At 62.9% G+C, this 24592-nt stretch overlaps 1 protein-coding gene across 1 annotated transcript in view; it reads left to right on the top strand.

The window, feature by feature from the left end:
* The window catches only part of SBF1 (SET binding factor 1), a 47775-nt gene that overhangs the window by 15673 nt on the left and 7510 nt on the right, over positions 1–24592 (top strand). Inside the window, exons 6-31 of the mRNA XM_051625404.1 lie at positions 2728–2751; positions 3917–4022; positions 4937–5069; positions 5937–6045; positions 6603–6716; positions 7298–7375; positions 8470–8583; positions 10122–10250; positions 10364–10462; positions 11081–11285; positions 11636–11748; positions 13141–13290; positions 13394–13462; positions 13746–13904; positions 14107–14366; positions 15323–15495; positions 15946–16019; positions 16311–16506; positions 16928–17055; positions 18185–18360; positions 21128–21267; positions 21963–22170; positions 22612–22808; positions 22893–23030; positions 24111–24203; positions 24465–24542. Of these exons, the coding sequence (XP_051481364.1) occupies positions 2728–2751; positions 3917–4022; positions 4937–5069; positions 5937–6045; positions 6603–6716; positions 7298–7375; positions 8470–8583; positions 10122–10250; positions 10364–10462; positions 11081–11285; positions 11636–11748; positions 13141–13290; positions 13394–13462; positions 13746–13904; positions 14107–14366; positions 15323–15495; positions 15946–16019; positions 16311–16506; positions 16928–17055; positions 18185–18360; positions 21128–21267; positions 21963–22170; positions 22612–22808; positions 22893–23030; positions 24111–24203; positions 24465–24542 (3463 nt within the window). The remainder of the gene's footprint in view (positions 1–2727; positions 2752–3916; positions 4023–4936; positions 5070–5936; positions 6046–6602; positions 6717–7297; positions 7376–8469; positions 8584–10121; positions 10251–10363; positions 10463–11080; positions 11286–11635; positions 11749–13140; positions 13291–13393; positions 13463–13745; positions 13905–14106; positions 14367–15322; positions 15496–15945; positions 16020–16310; positions 16507–16927; positions 17056–18184; positions 18361–21127; positions 21268–21962; positions 22171–22611; positions 22809–22892; positions 23031–24110; positions 24204–24464; positions 24543–24592) is intronic.

The raw sequence follows: 24592 nt of genomic DNA, 5'->3' as shown, positions 1-24592 counted from the left end.
GGGCAGGGTCCACCTTGGTGTGCTGGCTGTTGAGGAGCTGCCACCAAGCCCAGCTGCTGGCAGGTGCTTGGCTGGGGCAGGTGGTGCCTTCCCTGGTGCTTCAGAGTAGAAAGAACCAAGCTCTGTGATCTGGGGCTGCTCAGCTCCTGGAGCAGCTTGGGAAGATGACAGTCACTGAAGGGTTTGGCTTGGAAGGGTCCCTTAAAGGCCATCTGGTCCAACCCCCTGCCATGATCAGGGACATCTTCAACCAGACCAGGTTGCTCCAAGCCCCATCCAACCTGACCTGGAATGTTTCCAAGGATGGGGCATCTCCCACCTCTCTGGGCAGCCTGTATCTCACCACCCTCGTGGTAAAACATTTCTCCCTAATATCTCCTCTTTCAGTTGAGAACCATCAGCCCTTGTCACACAGAATCCCAGAATTATTGAGGCTGGAAAAGACCTCTGAGCTCATCAAGTCCAGCCTCTCACCTAACACCACCACATCAGCTAGACCAGGGCACTAAGTGCCACATCCAGCCTTTCCTTGAACACCTTCCTTGAACACCTTCAGGGATGGTGCCTCCACCAGCCCCCTGGGCAGCCCATTGTCCTGCCACTGCAGGCCCTGCTGAACAGTTTGTCCCCATCCCAGTGCTCCACTCAGCTCCAGTTGCTGTGACCTGCTCCTGGCTCTCTCCAGGGGGGAGCTCTGGGTGGCCCCACCACCAGCTCACCCATGGGTCTGTGCAGGCAGTTGCCACAGTCTGTGGTCATTCCAGCTCCCGGGAGGTCTTGCTCCTCCATCCAGGCCAGATGAGCAGCTTGGAGCTCCCTCCTCCACCCTGTGCCCTGTGCCTGGAGGCCTCCCCTTCTCTCCCAGCCATGTGCTCCCTCCACTCCTCCTCCTCCTCCTCCTGGAGGAAGGCAGCTGGGCCCCATCTTAGCAGGTGGGGAAGGAAGGGCTGACCAAAGCTGACTTTGGAGGTGACAGAAGTGGAGAGAGCCCAGCTGGACCCTCTGGTTGGAGGCCTTGGGAGGCAGGAGAGTCATGGATTAGTTTGGGTTGGAAGGGACCTGAAAGCTCATCCAGTCCCACCCCTGCATGGGCAGGGACACCTCCCACCATACCAGGCTGCTCCAAGCCCCATCCAACCTGCCCTTCAGCACTGCCAGGGATGGGGCAGCCACATAGATCAAAAGAGATGATAGACCTGCCCCTGCCTCCTGCAGAGCCTTCACTTCAGGTGAGCTCTGCTTCCCCAGCACAAAGCACATCTCATCCCTTGCAGCCAGGGCAGGGAGCTCTGGGTGCTCCATCCAGGTCCTTGGTGCCGGGAGCCTTTGATGTTTTGGTCTCCAGGTCCCTGGTGCCTGGAGGAACCCTCCACCACTGCAGCCCTTGGCCCCAGGGAAGCTGCTGCCTTCATCCCTGGGTCTGTGCAGGCTCCTCGGGGGGGCAGTGTCTTCTGGGCACACCTAGGGCCCCTTGTGCCACTGTCATGACCTGCCACGGGTTTGGTGCTTCCTCTGGTAGCCCAGAGGGGTTCTGGGGAAGCCCAGCAGTGGTCCTGGTGTTGCCAGCAGAGGGAGGGATGCCAGAGATGTCACAGGATCATGGAATCAAGGTTGGAAAAGACCTGCAAGATCATCAAGTCCAACCATCAACCCACCACCCCCATGCCCGCTAACCCATGTCCCCGGCTGCCACTTCTGCATGTTTCTTGAAACCCCCCCAGGGATGGGGACTCCCCCCTGCCCTGGGCAGCCTGGGCCAGGCCCTGACAACCCTTGCCAGGAAGGAATTGTTCCCCAGATCCAACCTCAGCCTCCCCTGGCACAACTTGAGGCTGTTTCTACCGGCTCCTCCGGGAGAGGAAGGCGGTGCTGCCCCGGGGGGGCTGTGCCGGCCCCGCTCTGCCCGGGGAGCAGCGGGATCCCGCAGGATCTGCCCGGAGCTGCCCCGCTCCAGCCCCTGCTCCCCGGGCTGCCAGGACCGGCAGCTCCAGCCCGGCCCTTTCTGGCACCGCCCGCACCTGCCGGGGCTGCGGGAGGGAAGGTCCCTGCGGCTCCTGCCTCCCCTCCCGCCCGGGCCGCTCCGCGCTGCGCTCGCCCTTGCGTTGGCTTCGTATCCCTGTGTGTCCCAGTCCCCTGGGGGCTGCTCCCTGCTTGTCCCTGGTTCTGGCCATCTCCTGTCCCTGGTTCTGTCCATCTCCTGTCCCTTGTCCCTGGTTCTGTCCATCTCCTGTCCCTGGTTCTGTCCATCTCCTGTCCCTGGTTTTGTCCATCTCCTGTCCCTTGTCCCTGGTTCTGTCCATCTCCTGTCCCTTGTCCCTGGTTCTGTCCATCTCCTGTCCCTGGTTCTGTCCATCTCCTGTCCCTTGTCCCTGGTTCTGTCCATCTCCTGTCCCTGGTTCTGTCCATCTCCTGTCCCTGGTTTTGTCCATCTCCTGTCCCTTGTCCCTGGTTCTGTCCATCTCCTGTCCCTTGTCCCTGGTTCTGTCCATCTCCTGTCCCTGGTTCTGTCCATCTCCTGTCCCTTGTCTCTGGTTCTGTCCATCTTCTGGCCTTGGCTCTGCCTGTGCTCTGTCCCTGGCGCTGCTGGTGTCCTGTCCCTTGTCCCTGGTTCTGTCCATCTCCTGTCCCTGTCCCTGGCTGTGCTGGTGTCCTGTCCCTGCCCGTGTCCTGTCCCCACCTCAGCGTGTCTCTAACTGACCGTGCTGTCTCTGTCTGTCCCCACCTCAGCCGGACGCGGAGGACGAAGCCTCGGTACGCACACACCTTCTCTTCCCGCGGGTCTGTCCCCTCGTTAGTGGCCTCTCCCTGATTGCTGGGGGGGCACAGGCTGCAGGGGGCACGGGACACCCCGGAGGAACCACGGGTGGGGGGTGGCTGTGGGGGTTGTGCTGGTGGGTGGCAGGGAATGTTGTGCCAGGGCTTGGGATGGATTCCTGCCCCACACATCAGGTGGGAGCTGTTTGTGTCCTCCTGGGAGCTGTTAAGTTGGGTGAGTCCAGAGGAGCTCCAGAGATGCTGGGAGGGCTGGAGCAGCTCTGCTCTGGAGCCAGGCTGGGAGAGTTGGGGTGTTCAGCCTGGAGAAGAGAAGGCTCCAGGGAGACCTGAGAGCACCTTCCAGTGCCTGAAGGGGCTCCAGGAAAGCTGGGGAGGGGCTTGGGACAAGGGCAGGGAGGGATGGGAGCAGGGGGAAGGGTTTCCAGCTGGGAGAGGGGAGCTGGAGATGAGATGTGAGGGTGGTGAGACCCTGGCAGATGTTTCCTAGAGAAGTTGTGGATGCTGGCAGTGTTGAAGGGCAGGTTGGATGGGGCCTGGAGCAGCCTGGGCTGATAGGAGGTGTCCCTGCCCATGGCAGAGTGTTGGAACTGGGTGATCTTTAAGGTCCCTTCCAACCCAACCATTTGATTATAGAATGTGGTGTCCTGGTGTGGAAGGGCAGCCAAGGGGGTTGGTTCTGCTCTGCCAGGACAGCAGTGTCAGCAGCAGGTTCCTGGGCTGTTGTGTGAGCTCCTGCAGGGGCTGCGCGAGGAGGCAGGTTGTGGTGAAACCTCCTGCTGCAGAGGAGAGATTTCCCTGGAGAAGTGTAGAAAGAGGAGAAGAGGGTTGGTGACCTGGTCCTGCTCCAGCCCCTGCAGCCTGGAGAGGCTTCCCTGTGCCGTGGGGAATGAGGTCTGGGAAAGAGATGGTACTTGGAGAAGGAACCACGTGTCCGGGACAGTGTCCGGCGGGAGCGGCTGTGGCGCCGGGGCTGCTCCTGTGCCAGGGAACCTGCTCCCCCCTCGCCAGGTCCTGAGCACCCCTGATGTGGGGTCTGGGGGCTCCCTGCCCCCTCTGCCAGCCCCTCCCGAGCTGGGGCTGTGCTGTGGGGCCCTGGTGGCTCTGCCAGGGGGCCCTGGTGACCCGTCTGCTCTCCTTGCAGAGGACGATCTCGCTGGGCGCGGGGGACAGGCAGGTGATCCAGACGCCCCTCAACGACTCGCTCCCTGTCAGCAGCTGCAGCGTGGCCCTGCTCTTCAGGCAGCTGGGTGAGACCCCTCGTGCTGCTCCCACAGCCCCCCGGGCTGCTCCTCAGCCCCTCAGCCTGGCTCGTCCCCTCGGGCTCTGCTCCTGCTGCAGCCACCCCAGCCCCAGCCCTGCCAGCCCCGCGCGGCCTCGCCCAGAGCTGCAGCTCCTGGGTCTGATGAGAAACAGTCCGGGTGGCAGAGAAGGGAGCCCAGAGCTGGGCTGCCCTTGGCTGTGCCTCTGCTGAGAGCATCTCAGCTCACAGAGTGGGTTGGAAAAGACCCTGAAGATCATCCAGTCCAACCCTTCCCCAGCCCTGCTGAGGCCACCACTGCCCCATGTCCCTCAGCACCATCTCCAGGGCTTGGAAACCCCTCCAGGGATGGGGACTCCTCCCTGCCCTGGGCAGCCTGGGCCAGGCCCTGACAACCCTTGCCAGGAAGGAATTGTTCCCCAGATCCAACCTCAGCCTCCCCTGGCACAACTTGAGGCCGTTCCCTCTGGTCCTGTCGCTTGTTCCTGGGGAGCAGAGCCCGACCCCCCTGGCTCCAACCTCCTCTCAGGCAGCTGCAGAGCCAGCAGGTCTCCCCTCAGCCTCCTTTGCTGCAGGCTCAACACCCCCAGCTCCCTCAGCTGCTCCTCACAAGTTCTCCAGCCCCTTCTCCTTGAGCTCCAGCCCCTTCCCCAGCTCCGGGGCCCTTCCCTGGACATGCTCCAGCCCCCTGTGCAGGCACCTCAGCATCCCCAGGAGAGGAGCTTCCTTGGGCAGCCCTGAGCAGTGTGACCCATTCGTGGCCCTTTGGGAGGATGTTGAGCTCTGTTGTGCAGAATGTGGAGCTGGGCAGGAGAATCCATCTGGGTGGGGTTCTGTGGTCTCTGGGGGGGGGGGTGTGAGAGGGGACCCCCGGTTCCTGAGCACTTCTCCCTCTCTCCCCAGGCATCACCAACGTGCTCTATCTCTTCTGTGCTGCGCTCACCGAGCACAAGATCCTGTTCCTCTCCAGCAGTTACCAGCGGCTCACTGACGCCTGCCGTGCCCTCCTGGCCCTCATGTTCCCCCTCAAGTACAGGTGAGGGAGGTGAGGGCAGCTCTCTGCTCCCCCCAGCCCCACGGCCAGGGGGCACAGGGCCTGCCAACCCCCTGCCTCTCACTTCTGTAACCAGTATGACCAGTAACGAGCTGTTGTTTGGGCACTGCCAGCGAGGGGGCAGGGGAATGCCCATGGGATCTTGGCTGGGCTGGAAGCTCCTTTCCTGTAGCCTTTGGCACATGCAGCAATGAAATGCAGAGTGTGCCCAGAGCAGGGAAGGGGTGAGAACCTCCTATCCTGGCTCCCACTGCTCCAGAGCAACACCAGGGGAAGCAGGGAGTGAGGCATTCATGGAAACATGTACTGGTTTGGGTTGGGAGGGACCTTAAAACCCACCCAGTCCCACCTCCTGCCATGGGCAGGGACACCTCCCACCAGCCCAGGCTGCTCCCAGCCCCATCCAACCTGCCCTTCAACACTGCCAGGGATGGGGCAGCCACAGCTTCCCTGGGCAACCTGGGCCAGGCTCTCCCCACCCTCACAGCCCAGAATTTCTCCCTCCCATCTCAGCTCCAGCTCCCTCTGCCAGCTGGAAACCCTTCCCCCTGCTCCCATCCCTCCCTGCTCTTGTCCCAAGCCCCTCCCCAGCTTTCCTGGAGCCCCTTCAGGCACTGGAAGGTGCTCTCAGGTCTCCCTGGAGCCTTCTCTTCTCCAGACAGTATGATCATGGTCAGTGTCCAGGAGCCCTCAGAAGCCCTGGGCAGCTGATGGGCACACATTGCCTGAGAGTGCCAGGGGAAAACTGCCATCCTGGGGACTGGCACTCCCCACCACCAGAGGAGGGATCATCTCCTGGGAGGGGAGCAGGCTCCACTGGCTTCAGCCATGCTCTGCTTTTGATTGCAGCTTCACCTACGTGCCCATCTTGCCCGCGCAGCTCCTGGAGGTCCTGAGCACCCCCACACCCTTCATCATTGGTGTCCACTCCATCTTCCAGTCGGAGACACAGGAGCTGGTGAGATTCCATGTCCCCCTCCCTGGCACCAGGAGCAGACAGGCCCAGGGAGGAAGCTGGGGAGGAGGTGGTGGCCGCAGTCTCAGATGGCAGCAAACACTGTCCCCAGGGCAGCAGGCTGAGCCCCCGGGCTCGCCCAGGCTCAGCTCCTTCAGGAATTTGCCAGTGGAAGCTCCATGAGCCTGGGCTGGAAGGAGCCCCCTGAGCTGCAGCGCGTGGTGGGGCTGGGGTCAGTGTTTGTCCCCCCACCCACTGAGGGGCTGATGGCACCGAGTCACAGCAGGTCCCTGCTGAGCAAAGCCAGGTTGTCCTCCCCTGCTGCCTTGGTGGCACGATGGGATCCCATCTCAGCTTGTGCCTTGGCTTGTGTGCGCAGCTCGGGTTTGGTGGCAGCGCTGAGGAGGGAATGGCCACCAGGGCTGGGGGCCTGGCAGGAGGTGGAGGGGTCCAGCCTGGGGGCTCCCAGGCCCTTCTCCAGAGCTGGGCTCCCCCTTCGGGAGGTGGTGGAGGGTGCTGGGAAGCCCAGCCCTGCCTGACCCCTCTCCTGCTGCTTGCAGCTGGATGTTGTCATCGCAGACCTGGACGGCGGGACAGTGAATGTCCCCGAGTGTGTCCACATCTCCCTGCTCCCTGAGCCCCTGCTCCAGCAAACCCGGGAAGCCCTCTCCATGGTAAGTGCTGCGGCCCTTCCCCCATCCCAGGCTGTGAGCACCTGGGGAATGACACACCTTTCCCAGGGGAGCTGGGACCGGGGCAACAGGGACTTGTCCCAGAGCAGAGCTCCCTGTCTGGGGGTCCTGTTGTCCATGTCCCAGCAGACCTGTCCCCACCCTGATGGCCCCTGGTATGTGGCAGTGCTGGGAGGGGGTTTCTCTTTGCCAAAGGTTTCTGGGAATCAGGCAGCTGGATCCCAGCCCACGGGCAGGAAGCAGCTGCTGGAGTTTTCCTGGCTCCTGTTGTGTTCCTGGGGAGCATTTCCAGGGCAGCTCCTGCTCCCAGCCCCCCGTGGGGTCAGCCCCCCAAGCAGGCTGCCCCTCCCCACCCAGCTGTCCCCAGGGTCCTCACTTTGGACCAGGGGCTACACCAGGATTGAGGTTTCCCTGACCAAGTGTTTTCCAATTCCAGGTGGTTCCAGCCCTGTAGGATTCTTTCCAAGCCCCTCAGACTCCTTCCATTGGGTCCCTGGGGTGCTGCTTGGCTTTCCCAGCTGGGGAGCAGGATCCCCTCTGAGCTCTGTGCCTTTTCCCTGCAGGTCTTGGACCCGGAGCTGGAGGTGGCAGATCTCGCGTTCCCCCCTTCAACTGTTGCTGCCTCTTCTCTCAAAATGCAGGTGAGTGGAGCTGGGGCCAAGGGGGGACCCTCCAGTGGGGTGTCCATCCTAGAGTCATGGAATCACAGGTTGGGTTTGGTTGGAAAAGACGTTTGAGGGCACCCAGTCCAACCCTTCCCCCAGCCCTGCCAAGGCCACCCCTGCCCCATGTCCCTCAGCACCATCTCCAGGGCTTGGAAACCCCTCCAGGGATGGGGACTCCCCCCCTGCCCTGGGCAGCCTGTCCCTGCCCCCATGGAGAGGACAGGCACAGTGTCGGTGTTGCTGGGGTTGAGGCACAGCTCAGTGTGACCAGGACACTGTTGTCCACACCATGGTGCCTCCAGCCTGGTGGGACAACCCAGGGAGGGTCAGAGAGGACCCCTTGGCTCTCAGACCCTTCTCAGAGAGGAGCCCAGTGCAGGTGGAGCCAATCTCAGCCTCAGCCCTGGCCCTTCAGGAAGGGGGATCAGGATGTCCCAGTCCCTGGGAATGCTCAGCACTGGGATCCCCTGGGCCAGGCTGAGGTGGAACCAGAGCCAGGGGCTGCATTTGGTCATCAGTGCTAATTGAAACTAATGAAGGGAGACCTGGTGCTGCCAGTGCTGTGTGTGCCCGGGCTGCCCACGGGGACAGCAGGGAGGCACAGCACACGTGTGCTGGGGTCGTGGGTCGTGTGTGCTCAGGTCACAGCTCATGTGTGCTCAGGTCACAGCTCATGTGTGTTCAGGTCACAGCTCATGTGTGCTCAGGAGTGGGGACAGCACGGAGGATCCTACTGCTGGATCCTGGTGGTTGATCCTGCCTGATGGTGGATCCTGCCAATGGATCCTGCTGGTGGATCCTGCCAGCTTGTGGATGCTGCTGGTGGATCCTGCTGGTAGTTCCCACCTGCTGTGTCCCTTTTTCCCTGGGATCTCTGCTGGGTTCCCTGCCCTGCTGGGCAGAAGCTGCACCTGACGCGTGGTTTGATCCCCTCACCTGTGTGATGGCTGGAAACTGCCCCAGGCTGGCTCCTCTGCTCCCTGTTCCTGACCACGCCCTGGCCACGCCCTGGCCACGCCCTGGCCACGCCCTGACCACACCCTGGCCACGCTGTCCTTCCCTCTCCACAGGACAAGGAGATCCGGGCCGTTTTCCTGCGCCTGTTTGCGCAGCTGCTCCAGGGCTACCGCTGGTGTCTGCACATCATCCGCATCCACCCCGAGCCCGTCATCCGCTTCCACAAGGTGAGGGAGCTGCCCCACAGGGTGAGGGAGCTGCCCCACAGGGTGAGGGAGGTGCCCCACAGGGTGAGGGAGCTGCCCCACGAGGTGAGGGAGGTGTCCCCCCAGTACACACACGGGGGTGAAAGGCCCCGGGGCTGCAGCCCAGCTCCCCACTAGGGCTGGGGACAACTGGTCCCTGGACAGGTTTGCACAACTGCAGCTCTGTCTGGAAGACACGTCTGTGTTCCCAGCAAGTGACCTCTCCCACATCACCCCCGGGCCCACCTGCATCCCCTGTTTGTCCTTGGCCATGCCGAGGTCCTGCAGGTCAAGCCACACTTCCCTGTTTATCCCTCTGTGTGGTCAGACAGGCTGCAGCTGGTGGCCCCTGTGTCTGCTGTCAAGTGGCCTTGGAGCCTCACCAAGGGTGTCCCTCACATCCTGGCCTGGAGCTGGGAATTTTCTTAAGAGCTGGGGAGAGGGTGGAGGCAGGACCTGCCCTGAGATCATGGATTCACGGGATCCTTTTGGTTGGAAAAGACCTTTGAGGTTATGGAGTCCAGCTGTTCACCCAGCACTGCCAAGGTCACCACTGACCCGTGTCCCTCAGCACCACATCTACAGGGCTTGGAAATCCCACTGGGGCCGTGGGAGGGGTCCTGCCACCCCGGGGGGCACAGGCAGAGCTGGGCCCTGCAGGGGAGTGGGGGACATAGGGGTGCAGAGGGGAGATCCTGAGCTGGAGCTGCCAGGGCCTCCTGGGACAAGCTGGGAATGTTCCCTGGGCAGAGGCAGTGGCAGGTTGGGGTGTGTGGCCCTGGTGGGTCAGGGGGCTGCTCTGTGCCAACGTGGCCGAGCTGCTCTGAGCTCCCCCGTGGCCTGGGCTCCATCTGGGCCAACACTGGGAGCAGCTCTGCTGTTCCCAGCCCAGCCTTGTCTTTCCTGACCAGCCCCACGGCCTTCCAGCCTCTGCTGCCTCTCATGGAATCATGGAATGGTTTGGGTTGGAAGGGACCTTAAATCCCATCCAGTCCCACCCCTGCCATGGGCAGGGACACCTCCCAGCAGCCCAGGCTGCTCCAAGCCCCATCCAACCTGCCCTTCAACACTGCCAGGGATGGGGCAGCCACAGCTTCCCTGGGCAACCTGGGCCAGGCTCTCCCCACCCTCACAGCCCAGAATTTCTCCCTCCCATCTCAGCTCCAGCTCCCTCTGCCAGCTGGAAACCCTTCCCCCTGCTCCCATCCATCCCTCCCTGCCCTTGTCCCAAGCCCCTCCCCAGCTTTCCTGGAGCCCCTTCAGGCACTGGAAGGTGCTCTCAGGTCTCCCTGGAGCCTTCTCTTCTCCAGGCTGAACACCCCAACTCTCCCAGCCTGTCTCCAGAGCAGAGCTGCTCCAGCCCTCCCAGCATCTCTGTGGCTCCTCTGGCCTCTCTCCAACAGCTCCGTGTCCTTTTCATGTTGGGGACTCCAGAGCTGGCCACCCAGGTGTCACCCCAGCTGCCAGGTCAGCCCCCACTGGTGCCTGGCCCGTGCTGACCGTCTCTCTCCCCATTCCAGGCTGCCTTCCTGGGCCAGCGTGGGCTGACAGAAGATGACTTCCTCACCAAGGTTCTGGAGGGCATGGCCTTCGCTGGCTTCGTCACCGAGCGGGGCGCCCCGCACCGCCCCATCGACCTGTTTGATGAGGTGTGCCAGGAGAGCCCCCCTCCCCTGCCCTCCCACATCCCCTCGTGGGATCCCCTGGCTGATGGGGAGGGGTGGGATCCTGCCCCTCTCACCCCCCTCTCCTCCTGCCCCAGCTGGTGGCCTACGAGGTGAAGCGCATGCGGGCGGAGGAGGGGAACAAGCAGAAGATCCTGCGGCACATCAAGGAGCTGGCGGAGAAGCTTTACAAAAACGTGAGTCCTGGGCAGGGGAGAAGCTGCTGGGAGCAGGGAACGGGGCAGGGGGACCCAGTAGGGCCTGTCCTCCCTCCACAAGCCCTTTCTGGAGCATCACCCTGGCCCATCATGGCAGGGCTCCTGCTCGTGGGCTCTGAAGGGTCTGCCTTGCCAGGAGTTGGGTATCAGGTTGGATATCAGGAAGCACTTCCTCATGGAGAGGGTGACCAGACATTGGGATGGACTGCCCAGGCTTGGTGCCATGGTCTGGCTGATGTGGTGGTGTTGGTCATAGGCTGGACTCGATGAGCTCAGAGGTCTTTTCCAGCCTCAATAATTCTGGGATTCTATGAGTGGGATTCCTGGGGTTCAGGTGCTCTGGGCCCCAGGCACTCCGTGGCTTTGGAGCCGCCACTGTGCTCATTGTCTGGTCCTAGATGGGCCAGCAAAGGTCTTCTGAGAGCAGAGCAGAGTCTGTGGGACCCTCAGGGGATTGTGGGGCCCTGTGGGTTGTAGGAGGCTGGAGGTGCCATCTGGGAGAGCGTTTGTCCTCGGAGCAGAAGAAGCTGCTGCAGGTCTCCTCAGTGCCCTGGGGGAGGACACGGGCCTGAAGAGAAACTGTCTTTGCTGTGCCAGGAGAACCCCTACCCTGCAGTCACCATGCACAAGGTGCAGAAGCCCACGGAGGGCTGTCACCTGCGGCTGCACCAGAAGCCTTTTCCCCACCTGGATGAGGGGACAGTGCAGTGGATCATCGACCAGGCCACGGCCAAGCTGCAGACAGCCCCTCCAGCTGTGAGGGCAGAGAAGAAGTGCATGGTGCCCTCAGGACCCCCCATCGGTACGTGTGCCCCCCGGGCCCTGCCTGCCCTGGGAGACCCTGCCCAGGAGGAGCTTGGCCCTGCTGTTGCTGCTCCTTTTCACACTGTGGTGTGTCCGAGGGTCCCACCTGAGCAAAGTGGAGAAGCAGGAGCACTGTCCTCATCCGCGTCTGCCCCTCTGGGGGCCTTAGAGCTCCCTGGAGCCTGTCAGCCAGCATGAGGGGATGCTGGAGACCTGTAGTGTTCTTCCAGCATCAGCTCCTGGGGCCTGGACCCACCCAACGTGGGGCAGGGGAGGGAGCACCCCTCTTTCTCCAGCCAGGGGTGAAGGTCCTGCCCAGGTGGAACTAAGGGGCAGTTCTCTCCCCAGCTGCCATCATGGAGCGCAACGGCAACGCCCTGGCCAACAGCGCCCGGCGCCTGGAGGTGGTCAGGAACTGCATCTCCTACGTCTTCGAGAACAAGATGTTGGAAGCCAAAAAGGTGAGAGGGGATCCTGAGGAGCTGGTGGCTGAGGGAGGAGAGGGGGGGTCACTCTGCCTCTCCCCTCTGGCAGGCTGGAGAGGATGTTCCCTGCCTGTCTCCAGGGCTCTGCTGACCAGCTCTGGTCTCCTGTGTTCCCCTCTCTGCACCATTTCCACTCGTTGTGTCCCGGGGCTTTTGCCTGATCCTCCCTGCACCATTTCTGCATCTCCTGGTGTCCCCGGGGCCTGTCCTGTGGAGACCTCCCAATGCTGGGGAGCTCTTAGAGAAGGGGACCTCCTGAGGCTGGAGACCTCCCGGGGCTGGGCTCCAGACGTGGGTTCTGCCCTTTGCCTCCGTGTGGACACGCTGGTGTCTGCCAGCCCAGCCCCCTGTGCAGCCCTTGTGGGCTGCCCTTGGCCTGGTGCTGCCAGCAGAGCTCCTGGGCCCTGTGTCCCCAAGTGTGACCTGCCCTGTCCCCAAGTGTGACCTGCCCTGTCCCCAACCTGTGACCTGCCTAGTCCCCAAGTGTGACCTGTCCCCGAGTGTGACCTGACCTGTCCCCAAGTCTGACCTGTCCCCACGCCATGACCTGTCCTGTCCCCACGCTGTGACCTGCTCTGTCCTCAACCTGTGACCTGCCTTGTCCCCAAGCTGTGACCTGCCCTGTCCCCAAGTGTGACCTGCCCTCTCCCCACACCATGACCTGCCCTGTCCCCACACTGTGACCTGCTCTGTCCCCACACTGTGACCTGACCTGTCCCCAAGTGTGACCTGTTCCCACGCTGTGACCTGTCCTGTCCCCACGCTGTGACCTGCTCTGTCCTCAACCTGTGACCTGCCTTGTCCCCAAGCTGTGACATGCCCTGTCCCCAAGTGTGACCTGCCCCAAGCTGTGACCTACCCCCACGCCATGACCTGCCCTGTCCCCACACTGTGACCTGTTCCCACGCTGTGACCTGTCCTGTCCCCAGGCTGTGACCTGCCCTGTCCCCAAGTGTGCCCTGTCCCCAAGTGTGACCTGACCTGTCCCCAAGTGTGACCTGCCCTGTCCCCAAGCCATGACCTGCCCTGTCCCCAAGTGTGACCTGTCCCCAAGTGTGACCTGCCCTGTCCCCAAGTGTGACCTGTCCCCAGGCTGTGACCTGCCCTGTCCCCAAGCCATGACCTGCCCTGTCCCCAAGTGTGACCTGTTCCCACGCTGTGACCTGCCCTGTCCCCAAGTGTGACCTGTCCCCAAGTGTGACCTGCCCTGTCCCCACGCTGTGACCTGTCCCCAGGCTGTGACCTGCCCTGTCCCCAAGCCATGACCTGCCCTGTCCCCAAGTGTGACCTGTTCCCACGCTGTGACCTGTCCTGTCCCCAGGCTGTGACCTGCCCTGTCCCCATGCCATGACCTGCCTGTCCCCACAGCTGTTCCCCGCGGTGCTGCGGGCCATGAAGGGCCGCGCCGCCCGGCACTGCCTGACCCAGGAGCTGCACCTGCACGTGCAGCAGAACCGGGCGGTGCTGGATCACCAGCAGTTCGACTTCATCGTGCGCATGATGAACTGCTGCCTGCAGGTAGGGGCTGGGACAGCCCTGGGGAGGGGCTTGTCCCCCGGGTGGGACACGGCGGGGGCTGGGGGCTGCCAGGGATGCTCTGCTCACCCGGGCTCTCCCCCAGGACTGCACGGCCATGGACGAGCACGGGATCGCGGCCGCGCTCCTGCCGCTGGTCACTGCCTTCTGCCGGGTGAGTCCCACCCTGTCCCCACCTGGAACTGCCCCCTGGGCTTCAGGTGGGGTGGGAGGAGAAAGTCCTTTGCTGACAGAGAGGTCAGGGCCTGGCCCAGGCTGCCCAGGGCAGGGAGGAGTCCCCATCCCTGGAGGGGTTTCTAAGCCCTGGAGATGGTGCTGAGGGACACGGGGCAGGGGTGGCCTTGGCAGGGCTGGGGGGACAGTTGGACTGGAGGATCTTCAAGGCCTTTTCTGACCAAAACCATTCTGTGATTTTCTTCCACCTTCTGCTCCCTCAGAAACTGAGCCCAGGCATCACTCAGTTTGCCTATAGCTGCGTGCAGGAGCACGTGGTGTGGACCAACATCCAGTTCTGGGAGGCCATGTTCTACTGCGACGTGCAGAACCACATCCGGGCCTTGTACCTGGACAACAACGAGGAGAACCACACGGATGAGGTGAGGAGATGGTGAGGTTCCAGTGTTCCTGGAGGAGCAGCTCTCCCTGGAGGTCCACAGGCTGATAAAGATGCTGAACCATCCTGAGGGGCTGAGCCCTGGTGCTGGGAGATCCCTGTGGCAGCAGAGGGGTGAAGGCTGGCGGGTCTCCTGCCCGTGCAGATGCCCGACGAGATGTCCCATCTCCTTCCATCTCCTCCAGGAGAGCACGGAGGGGCCGCAGGAAGCCAAGTCTGCCCTGGAGATAGCCTCAGAGCAGCTGAGGCTGTGGCCCACCATGAGCCGGGAGAAGCAGCAGGAGCTGATCCAGAAGGAGGAGAGCACAGTGTTCAGCCAGGCCATCCACTACGCCAACCGCATGAGCTACCTGCTCCTCCCCCTGGACACCAGCAGGAGCCGCCTGCTGCGCGCCTCGGGGCTGGGCGACCTGGAGAGCATCAGCAACAGCTTCCTCACCAACAGGTGGGTCAGCCTGGGGCCTGGTGGGGCCGTGCTGGGGGGGCACCAGAGCCACCTGAGCTGGGGATGGGACCTGCTTGGGGGGGCACTGCGGGCGTCTGGGTCACTCAGCCACCCTCGGGATTGGTGCAGGGCGCAGTGCCCAGGGGTGTTCCAGAGCAAGAGTGAAGGTTCCCCTGGGGTTGTGTCAGGAGTGGAGGTTCTCCCGGGATTGTGTCAGGAGTGGAGGTTCTCCTGGGGTCATAGCAAGAGTGGAAGTTCCCCTGGGTTCATACCAAGAGTGGAGGTTCTCCTGGGTTCATACCACAAATGGAAGCTCTCTTGGGATCACACCAAGAGTGGAAGATCTCTTGGGTTCATACCAAGAGTGGAGGTTCTCCTGGGGTCACACCAAGAGTGGAAGCTCTCCTGCGTTCATACCAAGAGTGGAAGAACTCTTGGAGGCATAGCAAGAGTGGAGGTTCTCCTGAGGTCATAGCAGGAGTGGAGGTTCCCCTGGGGTCATAGCAAGAGTGGAGGTTCTTCTGGGGTCATACCAAGAGTGGAGGTTCTTCTGGGTTCATACCACAAGTGGAAGCTCTCCTGGGGTCACACCAAGAGTGGAAGATCTCTTGGGTTCATACCAAGAGTGGAGGTTCTCCTGGGGTCACACTAGGAGTGGAGGTTCCCCTGGGGTCACACCAAGAGTGGAGGTTCCCCTGGGGTCACACCAAGAGTGGAAGCTCTCCTGCGTTCATACCAAGAGTGGAAGAACTCTTGGAGGCATACCAAGAGTGGAGGTTCCCTTGGGTTTGTACCAAGAGCAGAGCTTCTCCTGAATTCATACCAAGAGTGGAAGCTCTCCTGGGGTCACACCAAGAATGGGGGCTCTCCTGGGGTCACAGCAGGAGGAGGATCTCCCCTGGGCTGTGCCTGCCATGGGCTGCAGCAGGGAGATGTTCTGGGTGACCTCCCCGCAGCATCGCCGGCAGTGTGGCCGAGAGCTACGACACAGAGAGCGGGTTTGAGGACGCCGAGAGCTCGGACGTGGCCAATTACGTGGTGAGGTTCATCAACCGCTTCGTGGACAAGGTCTGCACTGAGAGTGGGGTCACCAACGAGCACCTGAAGGGGCTGCACGTCATGATCCCTGGTGAGGGTCTGGGACCAGGGCAGGGAGGGATGGGAGCAGGGGGAAGGGTTTCCAGCTGGCAGAGGGAGCTGGAGCTGAGATGTGAGGGAGAAATTCTGGGCTGTGAGGGTGGGGAGAGCCTGGCCCAGGTTGCCCAGGGAAGCTGTGGCTGCCCCATCCCTGGCAGTGTTGAAGGGCAGGTTGGATGGGGCTTGGAGCAGCCTGGAATGGTGGGAGGTGTCCCTGCCCATGGCCGGGGTGGGACTGGGTGGGTTTAAGGTCCCTTCCCATCCAGACCATTCCATGATTCCATGATCCTTGCAGATCAGCTCGGGGGCTGCTCAGGAGCTGCTCTGCAGTGGGCAGGCCAGGAGAAGGCACATGTGGTGCTGTGGGCAGGCAGCCCTGGGGGGTTGGCAGGTCCTGGGACAGGACTTTCCTTGTGGTCACTGAAGTCATGTTTGTTCCCAGACATTGTCCAGATGCACATCGAGACGCTGGATGCTGTGCACAGGGAGAGCAAGAGGCTGCCCCCCATCCAGAAGGTGTGGGCTTGGCTGCTGCCCTGGGGGAGGTTCTGCTGCCCTGGGGGGAGGTTCTGCTGCCCTGGGGGAGGTTCTGCTGCAGTGGGGGAGGTTCTGCTGCAGTGAGGGAGCTTCTGCTGCCCTGGGGGAGGTTCTGCTGCCCTGGGGGACATTCTGCTGCTGGAGGAGGAGGTTCTGCTGCCCTGGAGGGAGGTTCTGCTGCCCTGGGGGATGTTCTGCTGCTGGCAGGTCCTGTCAGGTCCCCTTCCATGACCTGCATGGGCCTGAACTCCCCTCTCTCCATCCCTGCAGCCAAAGCTGCTGCGCCCCAACCTGCTGGTGGGAGAGGAGTGTGTGATGGAGGGGCTCCGTGTGTACCTCATGCCTGACGGCCGGGAAGCAGCTGCAGGAGGGACCATTGGGGGTCCCCCCCTCCTCCCCGCCGAGGGGGCCATCTTCCTCACCACCTACCGCATCATCTTCAAGGGCACTCCCACCGACCAGCTGGGTGAGGGCTCCCTGCACCTCCTTCTGTCCTCAGGGGTTGGGATTCCCTGGGGAGAGGGTGGCTGGGGGGCTCTCCTGGAGCAGCAGCTGCAGGAGGTGCTGGTGGGGGCCATGGGTGACTGACCAGTCAGCACTGGGCCTTGCTGGGGGCTGCTGCAACCACCACAAGCTTGATGGTTGCTCCCAGTGCTAGAAAGGAGGTGGGTGCTCTTGCTCTCCACCTTTGGTCGTTGTTCAGTTCCCCATGGTCACCCTGGGTATCATCTGCCAGCCACAGGCTGGCTGAAGGACAACTGGCCTGTTCCTGGTGGCTTTATCCCATGGGGCTCCCTGTGGTGGTGGCCAGCAAGGGTGGTGCAGCCTGGCCCCGTGCTGGGGAATGTGCCATGGGCTGTGGTGACCTGGTCCCATCCCTGTCCCAGTGGGGGAGCAGGTGGTGATCCGGTCCTTCCCCATCGCCTCGCTGACCAAAGAGAAGAAGATCATCATCCAGGGCCAGGTGGATCAGTTCATCCAGGAGGGCTTGCAGCTGCGCTCCTGCACATTCCAGGTGAGGCCCCCTGGGGCTCTGGGCTGCTCCTGGCTCAGCTGAGGAGCACGTTGCTGGTGAGACCCAGCAGGGACATGTCCATGGCTGGCACTATCCCTTGGGATGAGGCACTGCCCGGGCTGATGTGGTTTGGTGGTGGTTGTCCTGAGGGGACCAGAGATGACAACTGTAGCAGATGATGATACAGATGGACAGAGCTGGGGGCCCCAGGCAGAGGAGGGAGTAGGCTGTGGTCCAGAGAGTCATGGGATGGTTTGGCTTGGAAGGATCTCAAAGCCCACCCAGTCCCACCCCTGCCTGGGCAGGGACACCTCCCCCCATTCCAGGCTGCTCCAAGCCCCATCCAACCTGCCCTTCAACACTGCCAGGGATGGGGCAGCCACAGCTTCCCTGGGCAACCTGGGCCAGGCTCTCCCCACCCTCACAGCCCAGAATTTCTCCCTCACATCTCAGCTCCAGCTCCCTCTTCCAGCTGGAAACCCTTCCCTCTGCTCCCATCCCTCCCTGCCCTTGTCCCAAGCACCTCCCCAGCTTTCCTGGAGCCCCTTCAGGCCCTGGAAGGTGCTCTCAGGTCTCCCTGGAGCCTTCTCTTCTCCAGGCTGAACACCCCAACTCTCCCAGCCTGTCTCCAGAGCAGAGCTGCCTCAGCCCTGTTATACAAAGGAGCAGCTTCTTGCACCTTAGCTCAGGGCTCCTTTCCAGCTGCTCCAGTGGCTGCTGGAGTCCTGAGAAGGTGGGAGATGTCTCCACATGACACCCTGGGAGGTGGTTCTTCAAAACCTTGTGGCAAGTCTTGGGGGAGAGGAAGCAGAGCAGGGAGAGAAATGACAAGATGAGTAGTTAGTGTTGTGCATCTGAGAGACCTGAGGAGCTGGAGCAGTGCTGGGAGGAGAGGGCCTCAAGCACTGCCTGCTCCCTCCTGCCCACCTCACCTGCTCCAGGCCCTGGGACACCCAGGAGCAGGGGTGCTGGGTGTGGACCAGTCTCCAGCAGGAAGGGCTGTGGGGTAGCCAGGACAGCCCCCCAGCCTGGCCAGTCCCCATTGTGGTCCCTGCTCCCAGCTGGGATCTGAGCTGTGCCCTGTGCAGTGGGAAGAGCCCTCCCCAGCCCCCTCACCCCCTGTTCCCAGCTCCTGAAGATTGCCTTTGATGAGGAGGTGGCTTCTGACAGCGCCGAGATCTTCAGGAAGCACCTGCACAAGCTGCGCTACCCCCAGCACGTGCGGGGCACCTTCGCCTTCACCGTGGGACAGTCCCCCAAGCAGGCCATGCAGCCCAAGCCCAAGGAGAAGAACCCCTCACTCAGGTACCCCTGGGGGCGGGGGGGGCAGCCCCTGGGATGAGCTTCATCCCCCACCCTGGGCACTTGAGGGCTTCTCTCCCTCTTCTGGCCCACCCTGCAGGCTGTGGAGCAGGGCCTGGGGCACAGGCTGCTGAGCTGGGGTCCCTGCTGCTCCTCTGGCCTCTCACATCTCTGCTTGGGTTTGTTGGTTTTTTTTTTGGGGGGGAGGAGATGCTTCATGCCCTGCAGCTGCCCCCCCAGCCCCAGGCAGAGGTGCAGTCACTTGGGAAGCACCGTGTTTGCTTCCATGGCATTCCCACAGGATCACAGAATGGGTGGGAAGGGCTGTGAGACCACCCAGTCCAAGTGTTCCCCCAGCCCTGCCAAGGCCACCCCTGCCCCATGTCCCTCAGCACCATCTCCAGGGCTTGGAAACCCCTCCAGGGATGGGGACTCCCCCCCTGCCCTGGGCAGCCTGGGCCAGGCCCTGACAACCCTTGCCAGGAAGGAATTGTTCCCCAGATCCAACCTCAGCCTCCCCTGGCACAACTTGAGGCCGTTCCCTCTGGTCCTGTCGCTTGTTCCTGGGGAGCAGAGCCCGACCCCCCTGGCTCCAACCTCCTCTCAGGCAGCTGCAGAGCCAGCAGGTCTCCCCTCAGCCTCCTTTGCTGCAGGCTCAACACCCCCAGCTCCCTCAGCTGCTCCTCACAAGTTCTCCAGCCCCTTCTCCTTGAGCTCCAGCCCCTTCCCCAGCTCCGGGGCCCTTCTCCATGTCCCTTTTGTCCTGGTGTCCCCACAGCAGTGGTGGGGCTCCCTGCTTGGTGCTGCCCCCTCCCGAGCTGGGGCTGTCCCTGCTGTCCCCAGGGGTGGCCGCTGCTGCCGGCGGTGCTCGCTGTCCCCTCTGTCCCCTGTGCCCCTGCAGTCTAAGTGTCTCTCCGGTGTGTTTGTGACTCAGCTCCCAGCAGGTGACCGATATGTTCCAGGGCCTGACAGTGGGGGTCTTGTCCCTTGGGCACCTTGGCCACTCAACCACGTAAGATGCCTTCACCCTGGGCTTGCCAGGTGGCCTTGGCTGAGGCTTCTCCCGGGTTCTGCTCTCCTGCTCTGCATGTCCTGGGCTCTGGGCTGCTCTCCTGGGATCACCCTGTCCAGGCTGATGGGACAACCCTCAGGTTGGGGGTCGTGTTCTCCCCAAGGCAGCGCCGCACCCTCCGGAGCCGGGGGTCATTCCCTGCTCCATGGCTCCCTGCTGGGTCCCAGGAGGGAGCTGTGATTGTCCCACCAACCTCCAGGGACCTGCTGGGCCCAGCTCCAGGCCTGGGCTGCCCTCAGATGTGTGTGAACTTGGGACATCTGCTTTGTCACCCTCCAAAATCTGCTCCCAGTGCCCTGCAGGAGCTGTACATGCTGTCCCTCTGGTTAGAAAGCCCTCCTGTTCCTGGCCTCCATTCCTGAGGGTTTGTTCCTGTTCCTCAGTCCCAAGGCCTTCCCTCCCTTGGGAAGTGTCAGGAGCAGTTGGATTCCCTCCCCCTCTGCTGTGCAAAGCACAATGAGGCGTCTCTTGCTCCCACATGGGTCCCTACCCTGAAAAGGTGAATTTCTTGGAATGTCTGGATCAGCGTAGCGGTTCTCCTGGGTTGGACCTGGCTCCTTCCTGGGCTGCTGCCTGTCCCACATCTCCTGCATTTGTCCCCCTTGGAGCCCAGGGCCTCTCACAGATGGTGATGAGCTTGAGGTTCTGTGTGTGGGCAGACCATTCCTGCCTCCAGGAATTTCTGCCTTCTGGAGCTCCACCTGTTTGGACTCTGCAGCCCAAGGGTTTTAGTAGGTGTCACAGAATCATGGAGTGGTTTGGGTGGGAAGGGATCTCAAAGCCCATCCAGTCCCACCCCTGCCATGGGCAAGGACACCTCCCACCAGCCCAGGCTGCTCCCAGCCCCATCCAACCTGCCCTTCAACACTGCCATGGATGGGGCAGCCACAGCTTCCCTGGGCAACCTGGGCCAGGCTCTCCCCACCCTCACAGCCCAGAATTTCTCCCTCCCATCTCAGCTCCAGCTCCCTCTGCCAGCTGGAAACCCTTCCCCCTGCTCCCATCCCTCCCTGCCCTTGTCCCAAGCCCCTCCCCAGCTTTCCTGGAGCCCCTTCAGGCACTGGAAGGTGCTCTTAGGTCTCCCTGGATCCATCTCCAGGCTGAACACCACCAGCGCTCTCAGTGTCCCATCCCTGCATTTCCCAGGCTGCCCTCAGGACTGGCCCAGCTGCCCTGTCCCTGTCCCTGGCACTGAGTAGGTCACCCTCCAGAAGGTGCCTCCCCTCTTCCCTGTGTCCAGGACAATGTCCCTGCAGTAGATCCCTTGGCCCCTGCCATGAGCTGGAGCCCAACATTCTGGGGACCAGCCTGATCCCTGCCTGTGGAAGCTCTGGTGAGGAGGTGATGGTGTTAGAGCTGGGGACAAGGCTGGTGTCTGCTCAGGTTGAGAGGCTGGGGCACCTGCTCAGCCTGGCTGTCCCATCCAGTCACACCCGGGGAAGATGTAGGCTCTGCTCCAGCTTGGTGCCCTCCGAGGACCTAGCTCCTGGGGAGCTGGCAGGTGACATCTCCCCCCCCTCCTGTGGTGACAGTGACTCTGAGCCTGTGGCTGGCGGTGAGGGATGCTCCTGTCTCTGCTTTGCTCTGGGTGTGACTCAGTGTCGGTGTCTCTAACCCTCAGGGGCTGCTCTTCTGGGCTGGGGTCGTGCACCTGCAGGGGATGGTGGCACTTGGCTTCAACCTCTTCTCTTGTTCCAGGACACTCTCCAAAAACCTAGTGAAAAATGCCAAGAAAACCATCAACCGCCAGTATGTGACACGGAAGAAGTACACCCCCCCAGCCTGGGAGCAGCGGGGCAGCCAGCACCTCCCGGAGGACAACGAGGATGAGATCTCAGGTGGGCAGCACCTGGAGCAGGGAAGGGATCCATGGGGAGCAGGGTGTGTGCTGGAATGAGCAGGAGCTTCTTCCACCTGGGAGAGGAGGTCTCAGCCGTTGCTCTGCTGGGGAGCAGGCATGGGAGCTTCCCTGGTGCAGAAGGGTTGCCACCATGGTCACCTCTCCCAGTTCTGGATGGTGGGGGTGACAAGTCAGCACCTCAACATGCTGCCAGTACCTAGTGAGCCCCGTGGAGAGGAGAGTCCCACCCTGGCCATGGGCAGGGACACCTCCCACCAGCCCAGGCTGCTCTAAGCCCCATCCAACCTGCCCTTCAACACTGCCAGGGATGGGGCAGCCACAGCTTCCCAGGGCAACCTGGGCCAGGCTCTCCCCACCCTCACAGCCCAGAATTTCTCCCTCACATCTCAGCTCCAGCTCCCTCTGCCAGCTGGAAACCCTTCCCCCTGCTCCCATCCCTCCCTGCCCTTGTCCCAAGCCCCTCCCCAGCTTTCCTGGAGCCCCTTCAGGCACTGGAAGGTGCTCTCAGGTCTCCCTGGAGCCTTCTCTTCTCCAGGCTGAACACCCCAACTCTCCCAGCCTGTCTCCAGAGCAGAGCTGCTCCAGCCCTCCCATCATCTCCATGGCTCCTCTGGCCTCTCTCCAGCAGCTCCGTGTCCTTCTTACACTGGGGACTCCCCTTTGTCTCCGCAGTGTCTGAAGAGATGGACAGAAGCACTTTGACCCCCACCACCACCATCAGACCTTCAGACAAGATGACCATCAACCACCTGGTGGAGCGCGCCTGCTGCCGGGACTACCAGCGGCTGGGGCTGGGCACGCTGAGCAGCAGCCTGACCCGCTCCAAGAACGAGCCCTTCCGCATCTCCACTGTCAACCGCATGTACGCCATCTGCAGGAGGTGAGCCTGGGCTGGGGGCTTCAGGGAGTGGTTTGGGTTGGAGGGACCTCAGAGCCCACCCAGTCCCACCCCTGCCATGGGCAGGGACACCTCCCCCCATTCCAGGCTGCTCCAAGCCCCATCCAACCTGCCCTTCAACACTGCCAGGGATGGGGCAGCCACAGCTTCTCTGGGCAACCTGGGCCAGGCTCTCCCCACCCTCACAGCCCAGAATTTCTCCCTCACATCTCAGCTCCAGCTCCCTCTGCCAGCTGGAAACCCTTCCCCCTGCTCCCATCCCTCCCTGCCCTTGTCCCAAGCCCCTCCCCAGCTTTCCTGGAGCCCACAGCCTTTCCAGACAAGTTTATCGGGGGTTCTTCCCTGTTTTGTGGGAGCTCAGGGCTGGGGGCGTTTGGTGCTGTGCCCTGCTGGGCTCTGCAGCCCCTCCCCACTCTCCTGCAGCTACCCCGGGCTGCTGATCGTGCCCCAGAGCATCCAGGACAACACGATCCAGAGGATCTCCCGCTGCTACCGGCAGAACCGGTTCCCGGTGGTCTGCTGGAGGAGCTCCCGCACCAAGGCCGTGCTGCTGCGCTCGGGGGGGCTGCACAGCAAGGGCGTCGTCGGCCTCTTCAAGTCCCAGAACGCTCCCACCACAGGTGCCCCGTCCCCACCTCCCCCTCCCCGTCGGGCTGTGGGCTCCTCCCGGGGCCGGTGCTGATGCCCTGGGGTCCCCCTGCCAGGCCCCTCGCAGACCGACTCCACCAGCCTGGAGCAGGAGAAGTACCTGCAGGCCGTGGTCAACTCCATGCCGCACTTCGCCGACGCCGGCGGCCGCAACACGCTCAGCGGCTTCACCTCGGCCCACATGAGCAGCTCAGGTGAGAGCTCAGCCTGGGGCCATCCCAGGGCTGCCATCCCTGGGCTCCAGCACCGGAGGAATCACTGAGTCATGGAATGGTTTGGGTTGGAAGGGACCTTAAAGATCATCCAGCCCCATGGGCAGGGACACCTCCCACCATTCCAGGCTGCTCCAAGCCCCATCCAACCTGCCCTTCAACACTGCCAGGGATGGGGCAGCCACAGCTTCCCTGGGCAACCTGGGCCAGGCTCTCCCCACCCTCACAGCCCAGAATTTCTCCCTCACATCTCAGCTCCACCTTCCAGTTTCATGCCATTCCCCCTCATCCCATCGCTCCATGCCCCTCTAAAAAGCCCCTCCTCTGGTGGCAGCAGAGCCATCCCAGTGCTCTGCAGAGCTCTCAGTGCCAGCTGGGACTCTGTGGCTGGTGGTGGGGATGGCTTCAGGGAAACCCAGTGGTCCTGGACAAGTGTGCTTGATGCAGGTGCTCCCTGGGGAGGGGGCACAGACCCCCTGGCCAAGGTCCCAGCACTGCTCATGTCCCAGCGGGGCTCGGGGTGATCACGGCAAACCTGGGTGAGTCTGTGCCTCCCTGGCCCTGCTGGGCTGAGCTGCCCCAGCACCAGTCCTCCTCTGTCCCATCACAGAGGTGACAGGGACCAGAGGGACCGTGAGGGGACCAGCCCAGGGCTCCCTGCAGCCTGGGGAGGACTTGACAAGATCCCCCCCGAGGCCTTTCCCCAGCGCTGGGGGAGGTGCCTGGAGCTGCGGCTGGAAGAGGGAGGCTCAGCCCGGCAGTGGGGTGGCAGTGGGGTGCCCTGGCCTGGTGACAGGGCCTGGATGGTCCCCCCAGGGAGCTGCAGGAGGGTCCAGCCCCCCCTCAGGCCGCTGCCCCAAGGACCTTTTTGCTGTGGTGGCTTTGGGGAAGGGGCTTTGCTGCTGGGCTCCCTGGTGGCTTTGGTGCCGCTGCCCTCCCGGTCCCTTCCCCTCCCTCCTTCCTTCCCTCCCTCCCGAGCAGCTGAGGGGATCAGAGCAGGCAGGAGGACCCTCCGGGGCAGCCCGGGAGGCCGAGAGCTCTGACCTTCTGTTGGTGCTGCAGATTTCTCCGACAAGAGGCAGCCCAAGCTGGGATCGCTCATGAAGCAGGTGATGGGAGGGAAGGACGATGGGCCCGGGCCCGTCAGCCGCGGAGGTGAGGACCTGAGCGCTGCCTCGGGGGGCCTGGGCAAGGCCCCCAGCCTCGGGCAGCTCGTGTAGAGTAGATGCTTCCCCACAGCCCCCCCCCTGAGCCCCCCGCCCTGGGGCGGCTGCAGGGAGGGCAGGAGGGACCCCCGGCAGCTCCCCAGAGCTGGCTCCTTCCTCCTGCTGGTGGCTCCATCGATCCCTCCCGCTCCCCGGGCGCCTCCTGAGCCTGGAGCCACCTGCTGAGGTGGGTTTCATCCTGTGCTGCCAGGGCTGGGGCACAGAGCCAGGGTCATCACTCTGTCCACCCCCAAGTGCGCGTCGGTGAAGGGCCGCGAGTCGCCCCGAGGTACGAGCCAGCCTGGCCTGTGCTAACCAACCACCCACCAGGTGCTAACC

The sequence above is a fragment of the Apus apus genome, chromosome 1 (genome assembly GCF_020740795.1).
Source record: "Apus apus isolate bApuApu2 chromosome 1, bApuApu2.pri.cur, whole genome shotgun sequence".
In the NCBI taxonomy this organism is placed as follows: domain Eukaryota; kingdom Metazoa; phylum Chordata; class Aves; order Apodiformes; family Apodidae; genus Apus; species Apus apus.
The sequence above is the reverse complement of the archived record's forward strand: the minus strand, read 5'-3'. Positions and strand labels throughout refer to the sequence as shown.